Source organism: Erythrolamprus reginae, chromosome 2 (assembly GCF_031021105.1).
Source record: "Erythrolamprus reginae isolate rEryReg1 chromosome 2, rEryReg1.hap1, whole genome shotgun sequence".
Lineage (NCBI taxonomy): Eukaryota > Metazoa > Chordata > Lepidosauria > Squamata > Dipsadidae > Erythrolamprus > Erythrolamprus reginae.
The window spans coordinates 2,084,300-2,103,870 of record NC_091951.1 but is presented as its reverse complement, the minus strand read 5'-3'; the positions used below and the strand labels follow the sequence as shown (position 1 = coordinate 2,103,870).

The 19,571-nt window shown below is 44.5% G+C and overlaps 1 protein-coding gene across 4 annotated transcripts in view; it reads left to right on the top strand.

Annotated features, from left to right (window-relative positions):
* The first annotated feature begins 1,537 nt into the window (after positions 1-1,537).
* Positions 1,538-19,571, top strand: part of LOC139162922 (zinc finger protein 721-like) — a 40,131-nt gene continuing 22,097 nt past the window's right edge. Inside the window, exons 1-5 of one of the 4 annotated variants that reach the window (XM_070743833.1) lie at positions 1,538-2,121; positions 2,373-2,487; positions 2,587-2,654; positions 9,674-9,803; positions 16,266-18,178. In XM_070743833.1, coding sequence (XP_070599934.1) covers positions 1,711-2,121; positions 2,373-2,487; positions 2,587-2,654; positions 9,674-9,803; positions 16,266-18,178 — 2,637 coding nt within the window. In that variant the 5' untranslated portion in view covers positions 1,538-1,710. Of the gene's footprint in view, positions 2,122-2,372; positions 2,488-2,586; positions 2,655-9,673; positions 9,804-16,265; positions 18,222-19,571 lie in introns of those variants that run through there. The other 3 variants (XM_070743832.1, XM_070743834.1, XM_070743831.1) reach the window with 3 other exon arrangements.

Genomic DNA, 19,571 nt, shown 5'->3' with positions numbered 1-19,571 from the left:
TGAGATAGAAATAATGAGTCCTCTCGAAGTCATGAAGTTTTTACAGCTGACCTTTGGCACCTCGAACCTGCAGCTCCCTCCACAGATTTTCTCTGGAAATCACCTGGTTTATTCCTTGCATTGGTGCATCGGAGTCCCATTTTGATTGACCCCATATTTGGTTTCTACCTCTGCTGTTTTGTGTCTTTTTTTCCTCCAATTTGGTTGATTCCCCTGAGATTTGAGTTGGGAATCAGCTTCTAAACCTTTGTCTCCCTCTCACTTCAGTTTCACTCTCAAGCCCTTTGGATGAGGAGAGGGGGTCGGTTCCCACAGCTGACCTTCTGGGTCCTTGTGAGAGGCAGCTCATCCCCTGCCAGAAGCCCCCACGTGGGTGTTGTGGACCATGGTCCAAGAATCCCAATTCCTCTTTGGAGAGACCCGTCCCCTAAGCCAGGCTGGACTTCCAGGGTGCTGCCTTCCCTCCTTGGATGGTTCCCTTTATGGGCAGAGCGGGAGAGAAAACCCCCTGTGCCCCATCTCTGGGGCTCCCACTGGGCCTTCCTGCTCCCAGTCTCTTGGCCTCGATTCCAGGGAGTTTATCCTCCCTCCCCGCAGGAAAGAAGGAAAAAAAGGTCCATGTGGAGGAAACACGCGGCTGCTGTCCAAAGGAAGAGGGAGACACTGAGAAAAATCTGCCCTTTTATATCAAGATAAATGAACGTTCGCAGCAGAGAAGACAATCGGGAGCCTCCTGAAGTAAAGCTCAAACAGCGCCCAGAGGAAAAAGGCGGGGGGAGACACGCCCCTTTCCATTCCCAGCAACCAATCAGAGGGCAGATCCCCTCAGGCAGAAGCCCGCCCTCGCTCAGCCACAACGGGGTGTTTGGGACCTTTGTGCACTTTCTTTCTCCAGCCATTAAATTCACTCTCTTCACATTGAAAGTCTTCAAAAGAAACAGAGCTGAGATTGAATTGTCAGGCGCGTCTCTTTCCCGCCATTCCTCCCATCCTGGCACTTTGCCCCAAATCCACCAGGGGGCGATGTCTGCCAAGGGAAAGGAACTCCCCATTGGCCACCGGAGGGCGAACGTCACGAGGGGCTTTCCAGAGGAGCCTGAGAAGGAAGTGACATCACTGAGCCTTGCCGCTCTAGGACGCCCCACTCGCTCTCCTTCAACCCTGGTGCCGCATGAGACCGAGAGCCCGGCGGGAAAACATCCAGACGTGTCCCAGGTGAGGAGGGGGCCATTCCCGGTCCCCATGTTCCCCTGCCGCCCTCTCCCTGCAGGGGAAGCGGAAGAAGCGGGGGGAGGGGAGGAGGCGGGATTCGCACCAGGCTCCCCGAGGGCCCGATCCTGCCTCCGGAGGGGAGAGAAGCGGGGCGGCCACTGCAGCTGCCTCCTTCCCGGCCCTGCTCGTGGGACCTCGGCCCTGCGCTGGGATGAGCCTCTTGGGGCTCCGGGCAGGTTGGGTGAAGGTCGCTCAGGGGCTGAATTCCACCTTCTCATTCTGGGCCTTTGTTTTTCCTTCCATCTCAGAGACAGAAACCGGAAGCCATTTGTGGTCTTTGCAAGGCCCCATTTTCTCCTGGGGGAAGAAAAAAAGAGCGGAATCACCTGGAGGGATCCGTCCTGTGTTCCCAGAAATGGTCCCGTGAAGGAAAAGGCGTCTGGAGACCCACAAGAGTCCTTGGACCCCTTTGGAGTTGCTCTGCAGGACAGAGAAAGGATGGAGACCCCACCTTTTGCAGATGGAAGCGGGAAAGGCCCTGCAGCGGCTCAGCTTGGGAAGGGGGGGAATTTCTGGACAAGACCCGGGCAGAAGATCCTGGAGGAAGAACCCATCCTCCCTTCAGAAGTTCAGCCCTGGAACTCCATCAACTCATGGGCGGCTGAGGATCCCCGAGGATTTTGCAGCCGACTCCACGAGTTGAGCAGGCCATGCCTGAGGCCTGAGAAACACACCAAAGCCCAGATGGTGGACCTGGTGGTTCTGGAGCAGTTCCTGTCCCTTCTGCCCCCAGAGATGGAGGGCTGGGTGAGGGAGTGTGGAGCAGAGACCAGCTCCCAGGCGGTGGCCCTGGTGGAAGGTCTCCTCCTGAGCCAGGCGGAGGAGCAGAAGGAGCAGGTCCAGTTGCAGGTGAGACACTTTAGGGAGCTCAGAAAACAGTAGAGAATGTGGTTGAATTCTTCACCCCTTCTTCCCAAACTTCTCTTGCGTTCATCACATGTGGCAGTTCTCCAATTTTTGTAGGACATTTTTCCGTTTTCTCTCTCAATCTCATGGGTGGATATTGGGGGCTTTGATGTTGTGTTGTGAATCTGGGAATCTGCTTTGTGTTGTGTGATGTACATTAATTCTGCTTCTTTTTCCCTTCCTCCTGTTTGAAGTGCTGCACTGTGGAGATGAGAGATCCTGAGGGAAAGAGGAATCCATCAAATCCCCCTCAGGAACCAATTTCCTGGAGGATCCCTTCGGAAGATCCAAGTCAGGACACCACAGAAGGTAATGGAAGATCCTCCGATGACCCATCTGTCCTACCTCTCTCTCTCTTCTCCTCCTATTTTGTTAATTATGCATTTTGAAATTATTTATTCCTTACAGAGAGACAAAGAATGAATCTTTCTGGTTATTATGACGGAGATCAAACAGCGGTTGAACCTCCAAATCAAGTAAGAAAGGGAAAAGCTATGAGATTCCTACTCTCCTCTCAGGAAGTGAAGCGGGTGTGCAGAGTGCTCTCTCCTTCTATTTCCCCCCCTTGTTTGGCCCGGATTATTTTTGTGTTCTCCCACAACATGGAGAGCAGAACAGCAGGTTCAAGTTCCTTTTAGCCAGCACAGCTTCCTCTGGTTATCTTCTTCTGCTAGGTATTCTTCCAACTTTGAGTTTAAAAGAAGCAATTTTTAAAAAGTCCTTCAAGAAATAAGAATGAATATATACAAAACAAATACAAAATAATTTCCAGTCCTCTGATTTGCGCCTTGATTAGGAGATCAAACGTTCCCGTCTTGCAAAAGCTGAGAAATGATTTTCCCAGGGAATTTTCTCTTTGTTTTCTTCCTTTCAGCCAATGGGTCAGACTAATAGATCAATCAATGATAGACAGGGCAATAGATCAGTTGATCCAGAAGTGGGATTACTTTAGTGAAAGGCACTGAAGGTTTTGCAGGATCAATGAACTTGATAAAGCAATTTTCTTTTTTTTCTTTTTTTAAACAGTTTATTGGTTTTTTTAAAGAAAGAAAACGGGGGGGAAATAGGGATACAAAAAGTAAGGGGGATACAGAACAATAGACATGTTTCAACATAAAATATATAACTTATTATGTATCAGTTTTAAACATTCAACTGTGCGTTTTCATGTTATACTTAATATTTAATGTTTTATGGTTTCATATCTATAGATTTACTTAGCGATATATTAGTATGGTTAGATAAGATAAGATGGGATTTGGGTGGGGAAAGGGAAGGGGCTGGTCCCTGCAGTATAGCAGGCGTATGTAGTTTAACGACATATTATTAAATTATAGTGTTGTGGCCGTGGGTGTGTATATTGAGGATAGTTGTATGTTACATTGTTAGTAATTTATAGATAGGTATCAGGGGAATTGAACTCAGACAGAACATCTACTTTGTATTTGGTCTATGTTTTTGTTGTATTTGTTTTTCCTTTGGTGCAGAGTAAGGAGTTTTCAGTTGGTTTCTCTTTTATTGTGATTAATGCTGGATAGCCATCTCTACCACTTCTCCCAGGCCTTGTAGAACTCGGATTCATTCTTATTTTGAATTTCCATTGTCGTTTTGGAGAGTTCAGCACATTCCATGATTTTGCTAATAATAGTTAAAGTTGTTGGGATGTTTTTTCCTTTCCATTGTTGGGCGTATGTTAGTCTGGCGGCAGTCAATATTTGTACGACGATATCTGTCTTCTTTGGTAGCTTTCTGTCTGAGGACACCTAGGAGAAACAGTTCGGGGTTGGTTGTAATCTTTATCGATAGGACTTGGTCTATTATTCTTTTATTTTCTGTCCAGAATTTGTGATATATTTGGGGTACATTTTTGACAGTCTGGCTGGTGGAAGATGCCATCTGTAAATCATTTTGTAGAGGTTTTCTTTGTAGGATATTGCAGGTGTCAGTTTATAATTAATTGTGAATATTTTTCCCCATTCTGTAAGGTTTATTGTATATCCAAAGTTTTGTGTCCATCCTTTGATTATTTCTTCTATGGTGTCTTGTTTTAGTAGGTAGGTGTAGAGTTTGGAAATTATTTTTATGTTGGATCCAAATAGTATTAAATCGAGGGGGTTGGTGTTTTGAAACCCAAAAGTGTTTTTATGGTATTTGTATTTAGCGTTTATCTGAGTGTATGTGAACTAATCTATGTGCATTCCATTTTCTTATATCTGTTGTCTAGTTAAGATGTTGTCGTTGGAATCAACTAGGTTAGAGTAGGTTATTATTTTTGGAGTGGAAAAGGCAGTCGAATAGGTATAAAATTCATTTGGGGATAGCCATTTCGGAATTGCTAAGTAGTAGGTTTTTTTTAATTTGGTGCCATATTGATATTAGAGTATTTCTTATATAGTGATTTTTAAAGTGTTTTGGTATTTTGTTTGGTTCCATTAAAAAATGGATGCCATCCTGACTGCATGTCAAATCCTTCCAATGTGAGCAGTCTTGGAGATTTTTTAGTTTAATTCTTGCCTTCTTTTTTGTCCAAATGAATTTTCGAATGAGTTTATGGACATGTTCAAAGAATTATTGGTTTAGTTTAGTGGGGGCTACTTGAAATAAATATAAATATCTAGGAAGGATATTTGATTTGATTGCGGCAATCTTGCCCATTAAAGATAATTTTAGGTTTGTCCATCTAGCTAGATCTTTTTGTATGTCTTGTGCAAGTTTGTCATAATTGTCTTTTTTATGGTGTTGTTATTTGCTGAAATTAAGATGCCCAGGTACAGTCATACCTCGTCTTACGAACCTAATTGGTTCGTAAGACGAAACATTGTTTTCCATAGGAAACAATGTAAAGTCAATTAATCCGTGCAACCAAACCCCCCCCCCCCCCGAAAAAACCCGCTGCCACCCGGCTGTCACCTTTTAAAACAGCCTGGGGGCTTCCCAGCACCACCCCGAACCCGGAGGTTCGGCAAAAGTTCGGGGTTCGGGGGGTGCTGGGAAGCCCCCCAGGACGGCAGTCACCTTTTAAAACAGTCGCGCGGCTTCCCAGCTGTCTCCGAACATCGAACGCGGAAGTTCAGGTTTGGTGTTCGGCTTCGGGAGACAGCTGGGAAGCCGCGCGGCTGTTTTAAAAGGTCACAGCCGGGCTGGGGGGCTTCCCAGCACCCCCCGAACTTTTGCCGAACTTCCGAGTTCAGGGTTCGGGGGGGTGCTGGGAAGCTCCCCAGCCCGGCGGTCACCTTTAAAAACAGCCGCGCGGCTTCCCAGCTGTCTCCGAACGCCAAACACGGAAGTTCGGGTTTGACGTTCGGCTTCGGGAGACAGCTGGGAAGCCGCGCGGCTGTTTTAAAAGGTCACAGCCGGGCTGGGGGGCTTCCCAGGACCCCCCCGAACCCCGAACTTTTGCCGAACTTCCGGGTTCGGGGTTCGGGAGGGTGCTGGGAAGCCCCCCAGCCTGGCGGTCACCTTTAAAAACAGCCGCGTGGCTTCCCAGCTGTCTCCGAACGCCAAACGCGGAAGTTCGGGTTTGACGTTCGGCTTCGGGAGACAGCTGGGAAGCCGCGCGGCTGTTTTAAAAGGTCACAGCCGGGCTGGGGGGCTTCCCAGCACCCCCCCCCGAACCCCGAACTTTTGCCGAACTTTCGGGTTCGGGGTTCAGGAGGGTGCTGGGAAGCCCCCCAGCCTGGCGGTCACCTTTTAAAACAGCCGCGCGGCTTCCCAGCTGTCTCCCGAAGCCGAACGTCAAACCCGAACTTCCACGTTCGGCATTCGGAGACAGCTGGGAAGCCGCGCGGCTGTTTTAAAAGGTCACAGCCCGGCTGGGGGGCTTCCCAGCAACCTCCCGAACCGAACCCGGGGTTCAGAAAAATTTTGCCTCTTCTTACGAACTTTTTTCGAGTTACGAACCGGCGTTTGGGAGGCTGCTGGGAAGCCCCGCCGCCCGGCTGTCACCTTTTAAAACAGCCGCGCGGCTTCCCAGCTGTCTCCCGAACGCCGGTTCGTAACTCGAAAAAAGTTCGTAAGAAGAGGCAAAATTTTTCTGAACCCCGGATTCGTATCACGAGTTGTTCGTAAGACGAGGGGTTCGTATCTTGAGGTACCACTGTATTTAATTTTTTCCACAATTTTTAGATTAAGAGCTTGTTCTAGTAGGGAATTTTGTTTTTCTGTCATGTTTTTGGTTATAATTTTGGTTTTATCTACATTAATTTTTAGACCAGTTATTTCCCCAAATCTGTGAAGTTCGTCCAATAAGATATGAGCTGATTTGAGTGGATCTTGAATTATGAATACCATGTCGTCTGCAAAGGCTTGAACTTTGAAGTGTTCTTTTTTATTTCGATTCCGTGTATTTGTCTATTATTTCTTATATTTTTCAGTAATGTTTCCATGGCAAGTATGAATATTAGAGGTGCCAGAGGACATCCCTGACGTACCCCTCTTTTTACTGTCATTTCTTCTGTAATAGATTTGTTGAAGAGTATTTTAGCTGATTGGTGTGAATAAATGGGATTTATTTAAATTAAGGAAATTATTGCCAAATTTCATATGTTCTATTTGTGCTATGAAATATTCCCAATATAAAGAATCAAAAGCCTTTTTTAGATCTATAAATATAAAGGTTTTTATTGTAATATTCTAGGGTGTTAAGTATGGTCCAAGTGTTATTACTAATATTCCTTGCTGGTAGAAATCCATTCTGGTCTGAGTGAATAATATTATTTAGAATCTTTTTAAAACGTTCTGCACTTATTGTTGAAAATATTTTATAGTCTGTATTTAGTAAAGAGATTGGTCCGTAATATTCTAGGTATTTTTAATCTTTATTTTCTTTCGGAATGATAGTGATGTAAGCTTCGGACCATGTTTTGGGAAGGTTGCCTTGAAGTAAGGCTTCGTTGTATACTTTTAACATAAGTGGTTCTAATAAGTCCTGGTGGTGTTTATAAAATTCCGAGGGGATTCCATCAGGTCCCGGGGTTTTGTTGTTGTGCTGTTTTGCAATGGCCAATTTGATTTCTGTGAGGGTAATAGTCTTATTTAATTTGATGCTTTCTTTGTCTGTTAGCTCTAATATTTGTTTTGAAGTAGATATTCCCTAATTGCAGAGTTCTCTGTTGTATCTGAATTATATAGTTCCTGATAGAAGTGTTTTATTATGTTTTTCTTTTCCTCTGTGTTTGTTTTCAAGGAACCTAGATTATCGTAAAGGGATTCTATTGTTTTTTCCGCCTTTGTTGTGCCAGTTTAAAAGCCAGCCAGCGGCCGGTTTTTTTTGCATAGTCAAAATTTATTTGTTTTAATCTTTTAATTTTAGCAGTAAGTTGTTGTTGGGTTTCTAGGTTTATTTCATGTTTTGTAGATTTTATTTTAATAAGGGTTGTTATGTCATCCGGATGCTGTTGGAGAATTGTTTCTGCGTCTTGGAGTTTTGTGTTAAGATTGTTGAGCTTCTGTTTTCTTTGTTTATTGTTATAGGCTGAGTAAGAAATATATATTCCACGTTTATAGGCTTTCATTGTATCCCAAATTATCTGAAGAGATGTATCTCCTTCATTATTGGTCTTCATAAAGGTTGGTAGTTCATTTTCTAGGTGGGTTTTAAATTGTTTTTCATTTATGGTGGATTGGTTCATAGTCCATCTTTGGCGTATTGTGTTATTCTGGTTGTTAAGAGTTAGGAGTATGGGGTTGTGGTCGGCCCAAGAACCAGGTAAAATCCGTATTTCTTTTATTTGATTAATGATATAAGAATTAGACCAAGCCATATCGATATGTGACCATGATTTGTGTGGATGTGAATAAAAGGTGTATTGTGATTTCTCTGGGTGGTGTGTTCTACATATGTCTTTAAGTGCAAATTCATATGTTAAGTCTTTGAATGTAGTTGGGAGAGTTTTCCTTAGTCGTTGCTGTTTATTACTCTTGTGGTCTTTGTTTTTATTTTGTATCGCATTAAAGTCGCCTATAATAATGAAATTTGTTAAATCCCTTTCCATTACTTTTTTGTGTAGTTGTGAGAAAAATATTGATTGGTTGATGGTAGATGTGTAGATTCCTATTATTGTTAGTTGTTTGTTTCTGATAGTTATCTGCACCATTAATATTTGACCCTCGGTGTCTTCATAGATAGGTTTTGGTCTGTATTGGGTTTTAACATATATGGCAATTCCTCTTTTTCTAACTGATGCCGAGGAAGTAAAGAGTTCGCCAAGACCCGGAAGAAGTAGAACCATGGCATCCTTTTTGGTAATACGTGTCTCTTGTAGACATGTTATATGAAAGTTGTGGTTTAGAAGTTTGTGGAAAATCTTTTTTCTTTTTCTGTCTGAGTTCAACCCATTAATATTAGCTGAGAATATGGGAATATAGTTTTCTTGTGATAAAATGTGTGGGGTTTTGTCGCTTTTATTTTCTTGCTTCAGCTTTTGCCCTTGTAATCGGCCCTTGTCTTTCATACTTGTCTTGTGTTTGTTGTAAGTCGCCTTCTTGAATTTGCAATTTTCATATTTGCCCATTTTCTCACCTAAACCTAGCACTTCTGTGATGCACAACCACTTAATTTGGTGTACATCTTTGCTTTAGTAATTTGGGAACAATGGAACAGAATAACAGTTGGTAGGGATCTTGGGGGTCTTCTAGTCCAACCCCCTGCTCAGACAGGAAGCCCTATAACATTTCAGATGAATGGCTGTCCAATTCCTTCATAAACACCTCCACTTTTGCAGCAACCACAATTTCTGGAGGCAACTGATTCCACTGATTAATTGTTCTCACCATCAGGAAATTTCACTTTACTTATGGGTTGGTTCTCTCCTTGAAAATTTTCCATCCATTGTGTCTTGGAACATTGCTATCATGTCACTCCCTGGTCCTTCTTTTCATGAAAGTAGACATACCCAATTCCAGCAACGGTAAAACAGCAATGCTTTAACCTCTGGTCCAGTAGTAATTTTTGTTGCTCTTGTCTGCACTCTTTCTAGAGTCTCAAGATCTTTCTTACATCTGGCAACCAGTAGTGGAGTCAATATTCCAAGTGTGGTCTTATCAAGGCATTATAAAGTGGTACTAACACTTCATGTCATCTTGATTCTATCCCTCTTAATGCCGCGTCTGATTTTGTTGGGTTTTGGGTTTTTTGATGGCAACTGTACATTATTTGTTCACTCATATTGAAATGTTTGTCCACTAGGACTCCAAGATCCCTGTTGCACTTACTACTATTAAGCCAGGTATCACCTCTTCTATGCGAATGCATTTGGGTTTTCTTTCCTAAATGAATGTGGTTACATTTTTCACTGTTGATTTTGCTTTGTCAGATGGGGCCAATATCTATTGATCCTTCTATATCTCGATCTTATATCCGGGAGTGTTGTTATACCTTCGATTTGGTCTTGTCTACAAATGTGATGAGTTCCCCTTATATCCTCTTGTCTAAATGAATGATGAAGATAAACAGATCTTGTGAATCCTCCCATTCTGTTCTTTTCCCCGTGTTCAGGAGAGTCCTGTGTCCTTCGAGGAGGTGGCTGTGTCTTTCTCTGAGGAGGAATGGTCTCTGTTGGATCCTGACCAGAAAGCACTGCATTCGGAAGTCATGCTGGATAACCATAGGAATGTGGTCTTTCTGGGTAAGAGTTTGACACCAATCAGAGTTCAAGAAGACAGATTATAGTTAGTTCTTTATTTAAAAAACCAATATTATGAGACATCGTCTCCTGGGAGGGCGAAGGAAAGGATGTGGTCTTCTGGTGCTCCAAGGAAGGAAAGAGTCAATGTCTCTTTGCTTAGAAGCTTTATGTGCCATTTCTTATCTGTATTTTCCCATTTCGATTTGAACTTATATGTACAGGGGGTGAAAAGAACGAGGTGTGCTTTTATGTGTCCTCTGGAGGTCATGTGGGAGGAGTGTGTTGTCATTTGTCTCAAACCTCCAAAATTGTGTGAGAACAGAACTTTCCATCGGTTCCTTTGCCTACTTTGGTGCATTTGCAGAAAGAAGAAGCCTAAAGTATTGAGAGATATGTGAAGTCAGTCGTAGAAAATGTAGCACTATTGATCTCACGTGATATCGCACTATAATGTTCTAGGCCTCTGTTCCCGGCTACCCAAGGCCTGCACAAGATCCAGAGCAAAATATTGGCCAAGAGAGAGAAGGCCTCTTCGTCTTCAAAGACTTTTGCCCTGGATCTCGTGCAGTCCTCAGTTCTTAAAGTTCTTCAATGCCTGAAGCTGTGAGATAGAAACATAGAATCATAGAAGTCTGACGGCAGAAAAAGACCCCATGGTCCATCTAGTCTGCCCTTATACCAAGGTTCGACAAACCCAGGCGCCTGGTCGCCAGTGGCGCCTAGAAAATGTTGTCTGGCGCCTAGAAAATGTTGCCTGCTGTACTGTATGTGTATACAGCAGTGTTTTTCAACCGGTGTGCCGCGAGACATGGCCAGGTGTGCCGCGAGGTGGCTCCTGCAAGTGGGAGCTCCAGGGCTAAGGCTTCAGCCCTGGAGCTCCCACTTGCAGAAGCCGCCCCCCGGCTATTGCCCGCCGCTGCTACCCGCACACCCCAAAATACCCCCCTGCGTGCCCTTTTCCATGGGCGCGCAGTTCCCATTCCCCTGCCTGCCTGGGGGGGGGCGGGGGCGGGGGCGGGGGCGGGGAGGCGCCGGCAGTAGAAGGCGCTGCCCCCGCCCACCCGATCCGCTCCCTCTCCTCCTCTTCCGCTGAAAGAAACGCGCGGAAGCTGCCTGCTTGAGCCTGGCGTTGCTCCACCCCGCTTCTTCCTGCTTGTCATCCTCCGTTGCCAGGAAAGCCGGGTTTGTTTTCCGTGAAAGCAGCGCGCCTTTTAACACGCTGCTTTCCTGCACCAGCGACGTTTGGCTGCCGGGGGGGCGGGGAGGAGAAAACCCCCCCCCCCAGGAGCAGGAAAAGCCTAAGCGGCGGGGTGCACCGTTTGCCTTCCGGCTCAGTCGCAGAGGCTTTTGCTGCTTGTGGAGGGGGGGGGGTTTGGCGGTGCCGATGCCAAATGCTTTCCCTCCGTGGTGGGGGGTGCAGGGCAGGCGCAGTCAGCCCCAGGAGACAAAGATGGAATGAGAGAAAGGAAAGAGAGAGAAAGGGAGGGAGAGAAAGAAAAAGTGAGAGATAGAAAGGATAGAGAGAAAGGGAATGAGAGAAAGGAAAGAGAGAGAAAGAGAGGGGGAGAAGGAAAGAGTGAGAGATAGAAAGGATAGAGAGAAAGAGGGAATGGAAAGAGAGAGAAAGGGAGGGAGAGAAGGAAAGAGTGAGAGATAGAAAGGATAGAGAGAAAGAGGGAATGAGAGAAAGGAGAGAGAGAGAGAGAGAAAATAAGAGAGAGAGCAACAGAGAGAGAAAGAACAAGAGAGAGAGAGAGAAAATAAGAACAAGAGAGAGAAAAAGATAGCAAGAGAGAGAGAAAGCAAGACAGATAGGGAGAGGAAAGGAGAGTGAGAGAAATGAGAACAAAAAGGGGAGAAAAAAGGAGAAATGATAAAATGATTGAGGCAGAGAATGAGAGGAGAGAGAAACAAAAGAGAGAGAGAGAGAGGTGATTCTTGAAGCATATGGTAAAAAGCATCCAAATAATAAGAAACCCCCCCCCCCAGCCCACACCTGTTTTTGAAAAGGATAAAAGAGAAAAAAACCCGGCCCTCAACTGGTTTTGGAAATGGTTGGAGTGTGTATACATACACACACATAAGGGGGGGAGAGAGACAGGGATGGAAAAAGAGGAGAAGTGAGAGGGAGAAGGAATGAGGGAAAAAGGGAGGAAGAGAGAGAAATGAGAAACATGAGAGAGAAAAGGGGGAAAGACAGGAGAAGTACCCATAAATGAGACAGTGGTATAAATTTCAGGAGGGATGATTGATGATTGACTGTATTTATAAGGGGATGTTACATGGGATTGTATATATGAGGGGGTTATTTATGTATGTATGTATGTATTTATTTATTTATTTATTTATTATTTATTTATTTATTAGATTTGTGTCATTTTGGTTGGTGGTGTGCCCCAGGATTTTGTAAATATAAAAAGTGTGCCGCGGCTCAAAAAAGGTTGAAAATCACTGGTATACAGTATATTTTTCCCGCCTTGTGTTTACGCCCAGAAATGGTACATCTTGGCTTCCGTAGCTCCGCCCATCAACCTCGGAGCGAGCTGCTTTCCCAGCGTCCCCTGCGCTTGCGTGCGTCTCTCCCTCCCCCCCTTGCCTCCATTCCGCCTCCTACCCGAACCCCTTCACTCCCCCCCACCGCACACAGACGCTCCGATCTTGGCCGCTCACCCGCCTTTGGAGAGAAGCGGAAGCCCCTCCCCTCCCGGCGTGAGGTTTTGTTCATTCCTCCTCCGGCCGCGTGCGCGGTGACTTCCGACCAGTAACCCCTCCTCCCCCCTCCCCCCCTCACCCGCGTCCCCGGCCCGGTCTCCCTTTCCTTCTTCTCTGTTTCGGTTTCTGACTAACGGTCTCCCCTCGGATCCCGACGGGAGTACAGCAGAGCCGGCTCGGCGGAGCCAGGCCTGCGCCGGGGGGGAGGGGGTGAAAGCGATGTCAGGTGGAGACTCGGCAAAAAACCAAGTTTGCTTAAAAAAAATTCTGGCTCCTAAATTTTTTGGCTGGCTCCTAGATTCTGAACAACTTTGTCGACCCCTGCCTTATACTATTTTCTGTATTTTATCTTAGGATGGATATATGTTTATCCCAGGCATGTTTAAATTCAGTTACTGTGGATTTATCTACCACGTCTGCTGGAAGTTTGTTCCAAGGATCTACTACTCTTTCAGTAAAATAATATTTTCTCATGTTGCTTTTGATCTTTCCCCCAACTAACCTCAGATTGTGTCCCCTTGTTCTTGTGTTCACTTTCCTATTAAAAACACTTCCCTCCTGGACCTTATTTAACCCTTTAATATATTAAATGTTTCGATCATGTCCCCCCTTTTTCTTCTGTCCTCCAGACTATACAGATTGAGTTCATTAAGTCTTTCCTGATACGTTTTATACTTAAGACCTTCCACCATTCTTGTAGCCCGTCTTTGGACCCGTTCAATTTTGTCAATATCTTTTTGTAGGTGAGGTCTCCAGAACTGAACACAGTATTCCAAATGTGGTCTCACCAGCATTCTATATAGCGGGATCATAATCTCCCTCTTCCTGCTTGTTATACCTCTAGCTATGCAGCCAAGCATCCTACTTGCTTTCCCTACTGCCTGACTGCACTGTTCACCCATTTTGAGACTGTCAGAAATCACTACGCCTAAATCCTTTTCTTTTGAAGTATTTGCTAACACAGAACTGCCAATACAATAGTCAGATTGAGGATTCCTTTTCCCCAAGTGCATTATTTTACATTTGGAAACATTAAACTGCAGTTTCCATTGCTTTGACCATTTATCTAGTAAAGCTAAATCATTTACCATATTGCCGACGCCTCCAGGAATATCAACCCTATTGCACACTTTAGAGTCATCGGCAAATAGGCAAACCTTCCCTACCAGACCTTCCCCTATGTCACTCACAAACATATTAAAAAGAATAGGACCCAGAACAGACCCTTGTGGCACACCGCTTGTAACCTGACTCTGCTCAGAATACTCGCCATTCACAACAACCCTCTGGTGTCTATGCTTCAGCCAGCTGCAAATCCATTGAACTATCCAGGGATTAAGTCCAATCTTCACTAATTTATCTATCAGCTCTTTATGTGGAACCGTATCAAAGGCTTTGCTGAAGTCCAGGTAGGCAATATCCACGGCACCACCTTCATCCAACACCTTTGTGACATAGTCAAAGAAATCAATGAGATTAGTCTGACATGATTTGCCTTCAGTAAAGCCATGCTGATTTGGGTCCAATAATTTATTGTTTTTTAGGTGCTGATTTATCCCCTTTTTCAGTAGAGTCTCCATCATTTTAACGACAACTGATGTCAAGCTAACTGGCCTGTAGTTACCAGCTTCTTCTCTACTGCCCTTCTTGTGGATAGGCACAACACTTGCCATTCTCCAATCCTCAGGAACATCTCCTGTTAACAAGGATTGGTTAAACAAATCAGTCAGGGGGGTAGCAATGACAGATCTGAGTTCTTTAAGAACTCTGGGGTGGATGCCATCTGGACCCATTGCCTTATTTATCTTTAATCGTTCAAGTTCTTCTAAGACATCGGCTTCTAAGATCACTGGAGCTGAATCCGTACAGTTGGAGGCAATGCTATATCCCTCTATAGTATTATTTTGTAAGGTGTCTTTTGAGAAAACTGAACAGAAGTAGCTATTGAAATGGTCAGCGATCTCCTTATTCCCATTAATGCATGTATTTTTCCCGGTGCTAAGCTTCGTGATGCCGCAGTTTTTCTTCTTCTTATCACTAATATATCTGAAGAAGGTTTTATCCCCCTTCTTTAGAGATTTGGCAATTTCTTCCTCTTTTGAGGCTTTAGCAGCATATATTATCTGTTTCGCCTCCTTCTGTCTCATTTTATACACCTCCCTATCAGCTATACTTCCAGACTCTATACCTCCTATAGGCAGCCTTTTTTTCATTGACTATAGTCCTTACATCATTGCTAAACCATAGCGGTTTCTTCTTCCTTTTACCTTTAGTTATTTGTCTTACATACAGTCCAGTGGCTTTTAAGATGGCCTTTTTAAATACAGTCCACTGGGTGCTCGCTCCTGCCATTTTATCCCTCCCCTTTAATTCATTATCTAAATATTCCCCCATTGCATTAAAATTTGTTTTTCTGAAATCCAATACTTTGGTTGCATTATAGGATTGCTCACAATGAGTTTTTACATCAAACCACAAACTTAGATGGTCACTGCAACCTAAATTTTCTCCCACCTTGACATCTGAAACCCAATTCCCATTCGTAAAAACTAAATCTAGAATATTCTCCCTTCTAGTTGGTGTCTTAACCAGCTGTGCCAGAGCTGCTCCTGTAAAGGCCTCTACTATATTCTTACTTTTGCATGTAAGGGCACTGGGGATATTCCAGTCAACATCAGGTCACATGATATTAGTTGCCTGGGATCTTGCACTACTGCTCTCGTGTGATCTATCCCTAAAGTAGTTTAGATCTCCACTCTCTGCGAACTGACTCCTGTACCACATCCAGAGTGAGGGCAGTTATCCAATGTCTCAGGGGCTGCCACAAAGAAGAGGGAGTCAAACTGTTCTCCAAAGCACCTGAGGGCAGGTCAAGAAGCCACGGGTGGAAACTAATCAAGGAGAAAAGCAACTTAGAACTAAGGAGAAATTTCCTGACAGTTGAAACAATCAGTGGAACAGCTTGCCTCCAGAACTTGTGAATGCCCCAACACTGGAAGTTTTTAAGAAGATGTAGGATAACCATTTGACTGAAGTGGTGGAAGGCTTTCCTGCCTAATCGGGGGGGTGGACTAGAAGACCTGCAAGGTCCCTTTTGTTTTTCTATTCCATTCTTTAATTCAAAACTGGCTCTGAGTGAGATTTGCAGATAGATGGATGGATGGATGGATGGATGGATGGATAGATAGATTATAAAGAAAGAGATATCTTAATATTTTCAAAGCTTTCACAACTCATGAATATAGAAATCATAATGTCTATATCACAACACTGTTTGCATGCAGTCATAGAAACCTAGAAGTCTGACGGCAGAAAAAGACCTCATGATCCATCTAGTCTGCCGTTATACTACTTTTTGGATTTTATCTTAGGATGGATATATGTTTATCCCAGACATTTTTAAATTCAGTTACTGAGGATTTACCAGGCACGTCTGCTGGAAGTTTGTTCCAAGGATCTACTACTCTTTCAGTAAAATAATATTTTCTCATTTTGCTTTTGATCTTTCCCCCAACTATGATCTTTCCCTTCATCACAACCTTCTGAGAAGGGCAGCATACAAAACTAATAAGTTATTTATTATTATTATTATTATTATTATTATTATTATTATTATTATTATTATTTATTATGCAAACATACAACCTAATGGAATTTTGGGCAAATTCAGAAGGAAATTCATGTGACTTTCTACATTTTGATGGTTTTCTCTAACTTTGTCATCATTTTCATTTCCCTTTTGCTTTGAAGGTCATAACTGGCAGCAGAATCAAGATCCCTGTGAACTGTTCCAACTGATCAATGATAAAGATGGAATGGAGAAGTTTGGAATTGGAATGAAATTCAGAAACCAGTCAAAGAATTGGAATCAGGAAAGCTCATCTTCCACTGATGCTCCGATGCAAAACATTCTTGCCCGACAAGAGAAAATGAAGAAAAAATATATTGGAAAAAGTGTGAAGCTAGTTAAAGCTAAAATACAAGTAAATGAAAACTATTTCACCCAAAACAAAGGAGAAGATGCTATAAGAAAACACAATGGACAAAATTACAATGGGACATCCATGCTTTCTCTTGAAAGTAACTACCTTACATCTCAAAAAGCGATTGATACAAAAGGAAAGCCATATAAATGTTTGAAATGTGGAACATGTTTTAGCAGAACGTGGCAACTTACTATCCACAAAAGGATCCACATAGGAGAGAAGCAGTATAAATGCTTGGAGTGTGGAAAGACCTTTGCTCAGAGAAGTCGTCTTATTTCCCATAAGAGGATCCACACAGGGGAGAAGCCTTATAAATGCATGGAGTGTGGAAAGACCTTTGCTCACAAAAGTCATCTTATTTCCCATCAGAGGATCCACACAGGGGAGAAGCCGTATAAATGCTTGGAGTGTGGAAAGACATTTTTTTGGAAATGTCATCTTATTTCCCATAAGAGGATCCACACAGGGGAGAAGCCGTATAAATGCATGGAGTGTGGAAAGACCTTTGCCCGAAGCAGTAATCTTATTTCCCATCAGGTGATCCACAAAGGGGAGAAGCCGTATAAATGCATGGAGTGTGGAAAGACCTTTGCTAAGAGAAGTCATCTTATTTCCCATAAGATGATCCACACAGGGGAGAAGCCGTATAAATGCATGGAGTGTGGAAAGACCTTTGCTTATAGCAGTTCACTTACTTCCCATAAGTGGGTCCACACAGGGGAGAAGCCGTATAAATGCATGGAGTGTGGAAAGACCTTTGCTTATAGCAGTTCACTTACTTCCCATAAGAGGATCCACACAGGGGAGAAGCCATATAAATGCATGGAGTGTGGAAAGACTTTTGCTGATAGCAGTGGACTTACTTCCCATAATCGGGTCCACACAGGGGAGAAGCCATATAAATGCATGGAGTGTGGAAAGACCTTTGCTGATAGCAGTGGACTTACTTCCCATAAGTGGGTCCACACAGGGGAGAAACCGTATAAATGCTTGGAGTGTGGAAAGACCTTTTCTAAGAGAAGTCGTCTTATTTCCCATCAGAGGATCCACACAGGGGAGAAGCCGTATAAATGCATGGAGTGTGGAAAGACCTTTGCTCATACCAGTACACTTACTTCCCATAAGTGGGTCCACACAGGGGAGAAGCCGTATAAATGCTTGGAGTGTGGAAAGACCTTTGTTCGCAAAACTCATCTTATTTCCCATCAGAGGATCCACACAGGGAAGAAGCTGTATAAATGCTTGGAGTGTGGAAAGACCTTTGGTTGCAAATGTCATCTTATTTCCCATCAGAGGATCCACACAGGGGAGAAGCCGTATAAATGCTTGGAGTGTGGAAAGACCTTTGCTTGCAAAAGTCATCTTATTTCCCATAAGTGGGTCCACACAGGGGAGAAGCCGTATAAATGCATGGAATGTGGAAAGACCTTTGCTCGCAAAAGTCATCTTATTTCCCATAAGTGGGTCCACACAGGGGAGAAGCCGTATAAATGCATGGAATGTGGAAAGGCCTTTGTTCAAAGAAGTCATCTTACTTCCCACAAGATGATGCACACAGGGGAGAGGCCGTATAAATGCATGGAGTGTGGAAAGGCCTTTGCTCAAAGAAGTCCTCTTATTTCCCATAAAAGGATCCACACAGGGGAGAAGCCGTATAAATGCATGGAATGTGGAAAGGCCTTTGCTAAAAGAAGTCATCTTACTTCCCACAAGATGATCCACACAGGGGAGAAGCCGTATAAATGCATGGAGTGTTGAAAGACCTTTTTATTTATTTATTTATTACTTAGATTTGTATGCCGCCCCTCTCCGAAGACTCGGGGCGGCTCACAACACGTGGAAACAAATCATAAATAATCTAAATTTTAAATTTTAAAGATTTAAAAAGACCCCATATACTAACAGACATAGACACAAGCATACCATATATAAATTAAACATGCCCAGGGGAAGATGTTTCAGTTCCCCCATGCCTGACGGCAAAGGTGGGTTTTAAGGAGTTTACGGAAGGCAGGAAGAGTAGGGGCAGTTCTAATCTCCGGGGGGAGTTGGTTCCAGAGGGCCGGTGCCGCCACAGAGAAGGCTCTTCCCCTGGGGCCCGCCAACCGACATTGTTTAGTTGACGGGACCCGGAGAAGGCCCACTCTGTGGGACCTAATCGGTCGCTGGGATTCATGCGGCAGGAGGCGGTCTCGGAGATATTCTGGTCCAATGCCATGAAGGGCTTTAAAGGTCATAACCAACACTTTCAATTGTGACCGGAAACTGATCGGCAGCCAATGCAGACTGCGGAGTGATGGTGAAACATGGGCATACCTAGGTAAGCCCATGACTGCTCTCGCAGCTGCATTCTGCACGATCTGAAGTTCAAAGGTAGCCCCATGTAGAGAGCATTACAGTAGTCGAACCTCGAGGTGATGAGGGCATGAGTGACTGTGAGCAATGAGTCCCGGTCCAGATAGGGCCGCAACTGGTGCACCAGGCGAACCTGGGCAAACGGCCCCCTCGCCACAGCTGATAGATGTTTTTCTAATGTGAGCTGTGGATCGAGGAGGATGCCCAAGTTGCGGACCCTCTCTGAGGGGGTCAATAATTCCCCCCCCAGGGTAATGGACGGACAGATGCGATTGTCCTTGGGAGGCAAAACCCACAGCCATCCGTCTTATCCGGGTTGAGCTTGAGTCTGTTGACACCCATCCAGGCCCCAACAGCCTCCAGGCACCGGCACATCACTTCCACCGCTTCGTTGACTGGGCATGGGGTGGAGATGTAAAGCTGGGTATCATCTGCATATTGATGATACCTCACCCCATGTCCTTGGATGATCTCGCCCAGTGGTTTCATGTAGATGTTGAATAGCAGGGGGGAGAGGACCGACACCTGAAGCACCCCACAAGGGAGAAACCTAGGAGTCGACCTCTGACCCCCCACTAACACCGACTGCGAACGGCCAGAGAGGTAGGAGGAGAACCACTGAAGAACAGTGCCTCCCACCCCCAACCCCTCCTGCCGGTGCAGAAGGATACCATGGTCGATGGTATCGAAAGCCGCTGAGAGTCAAGGAGCACCA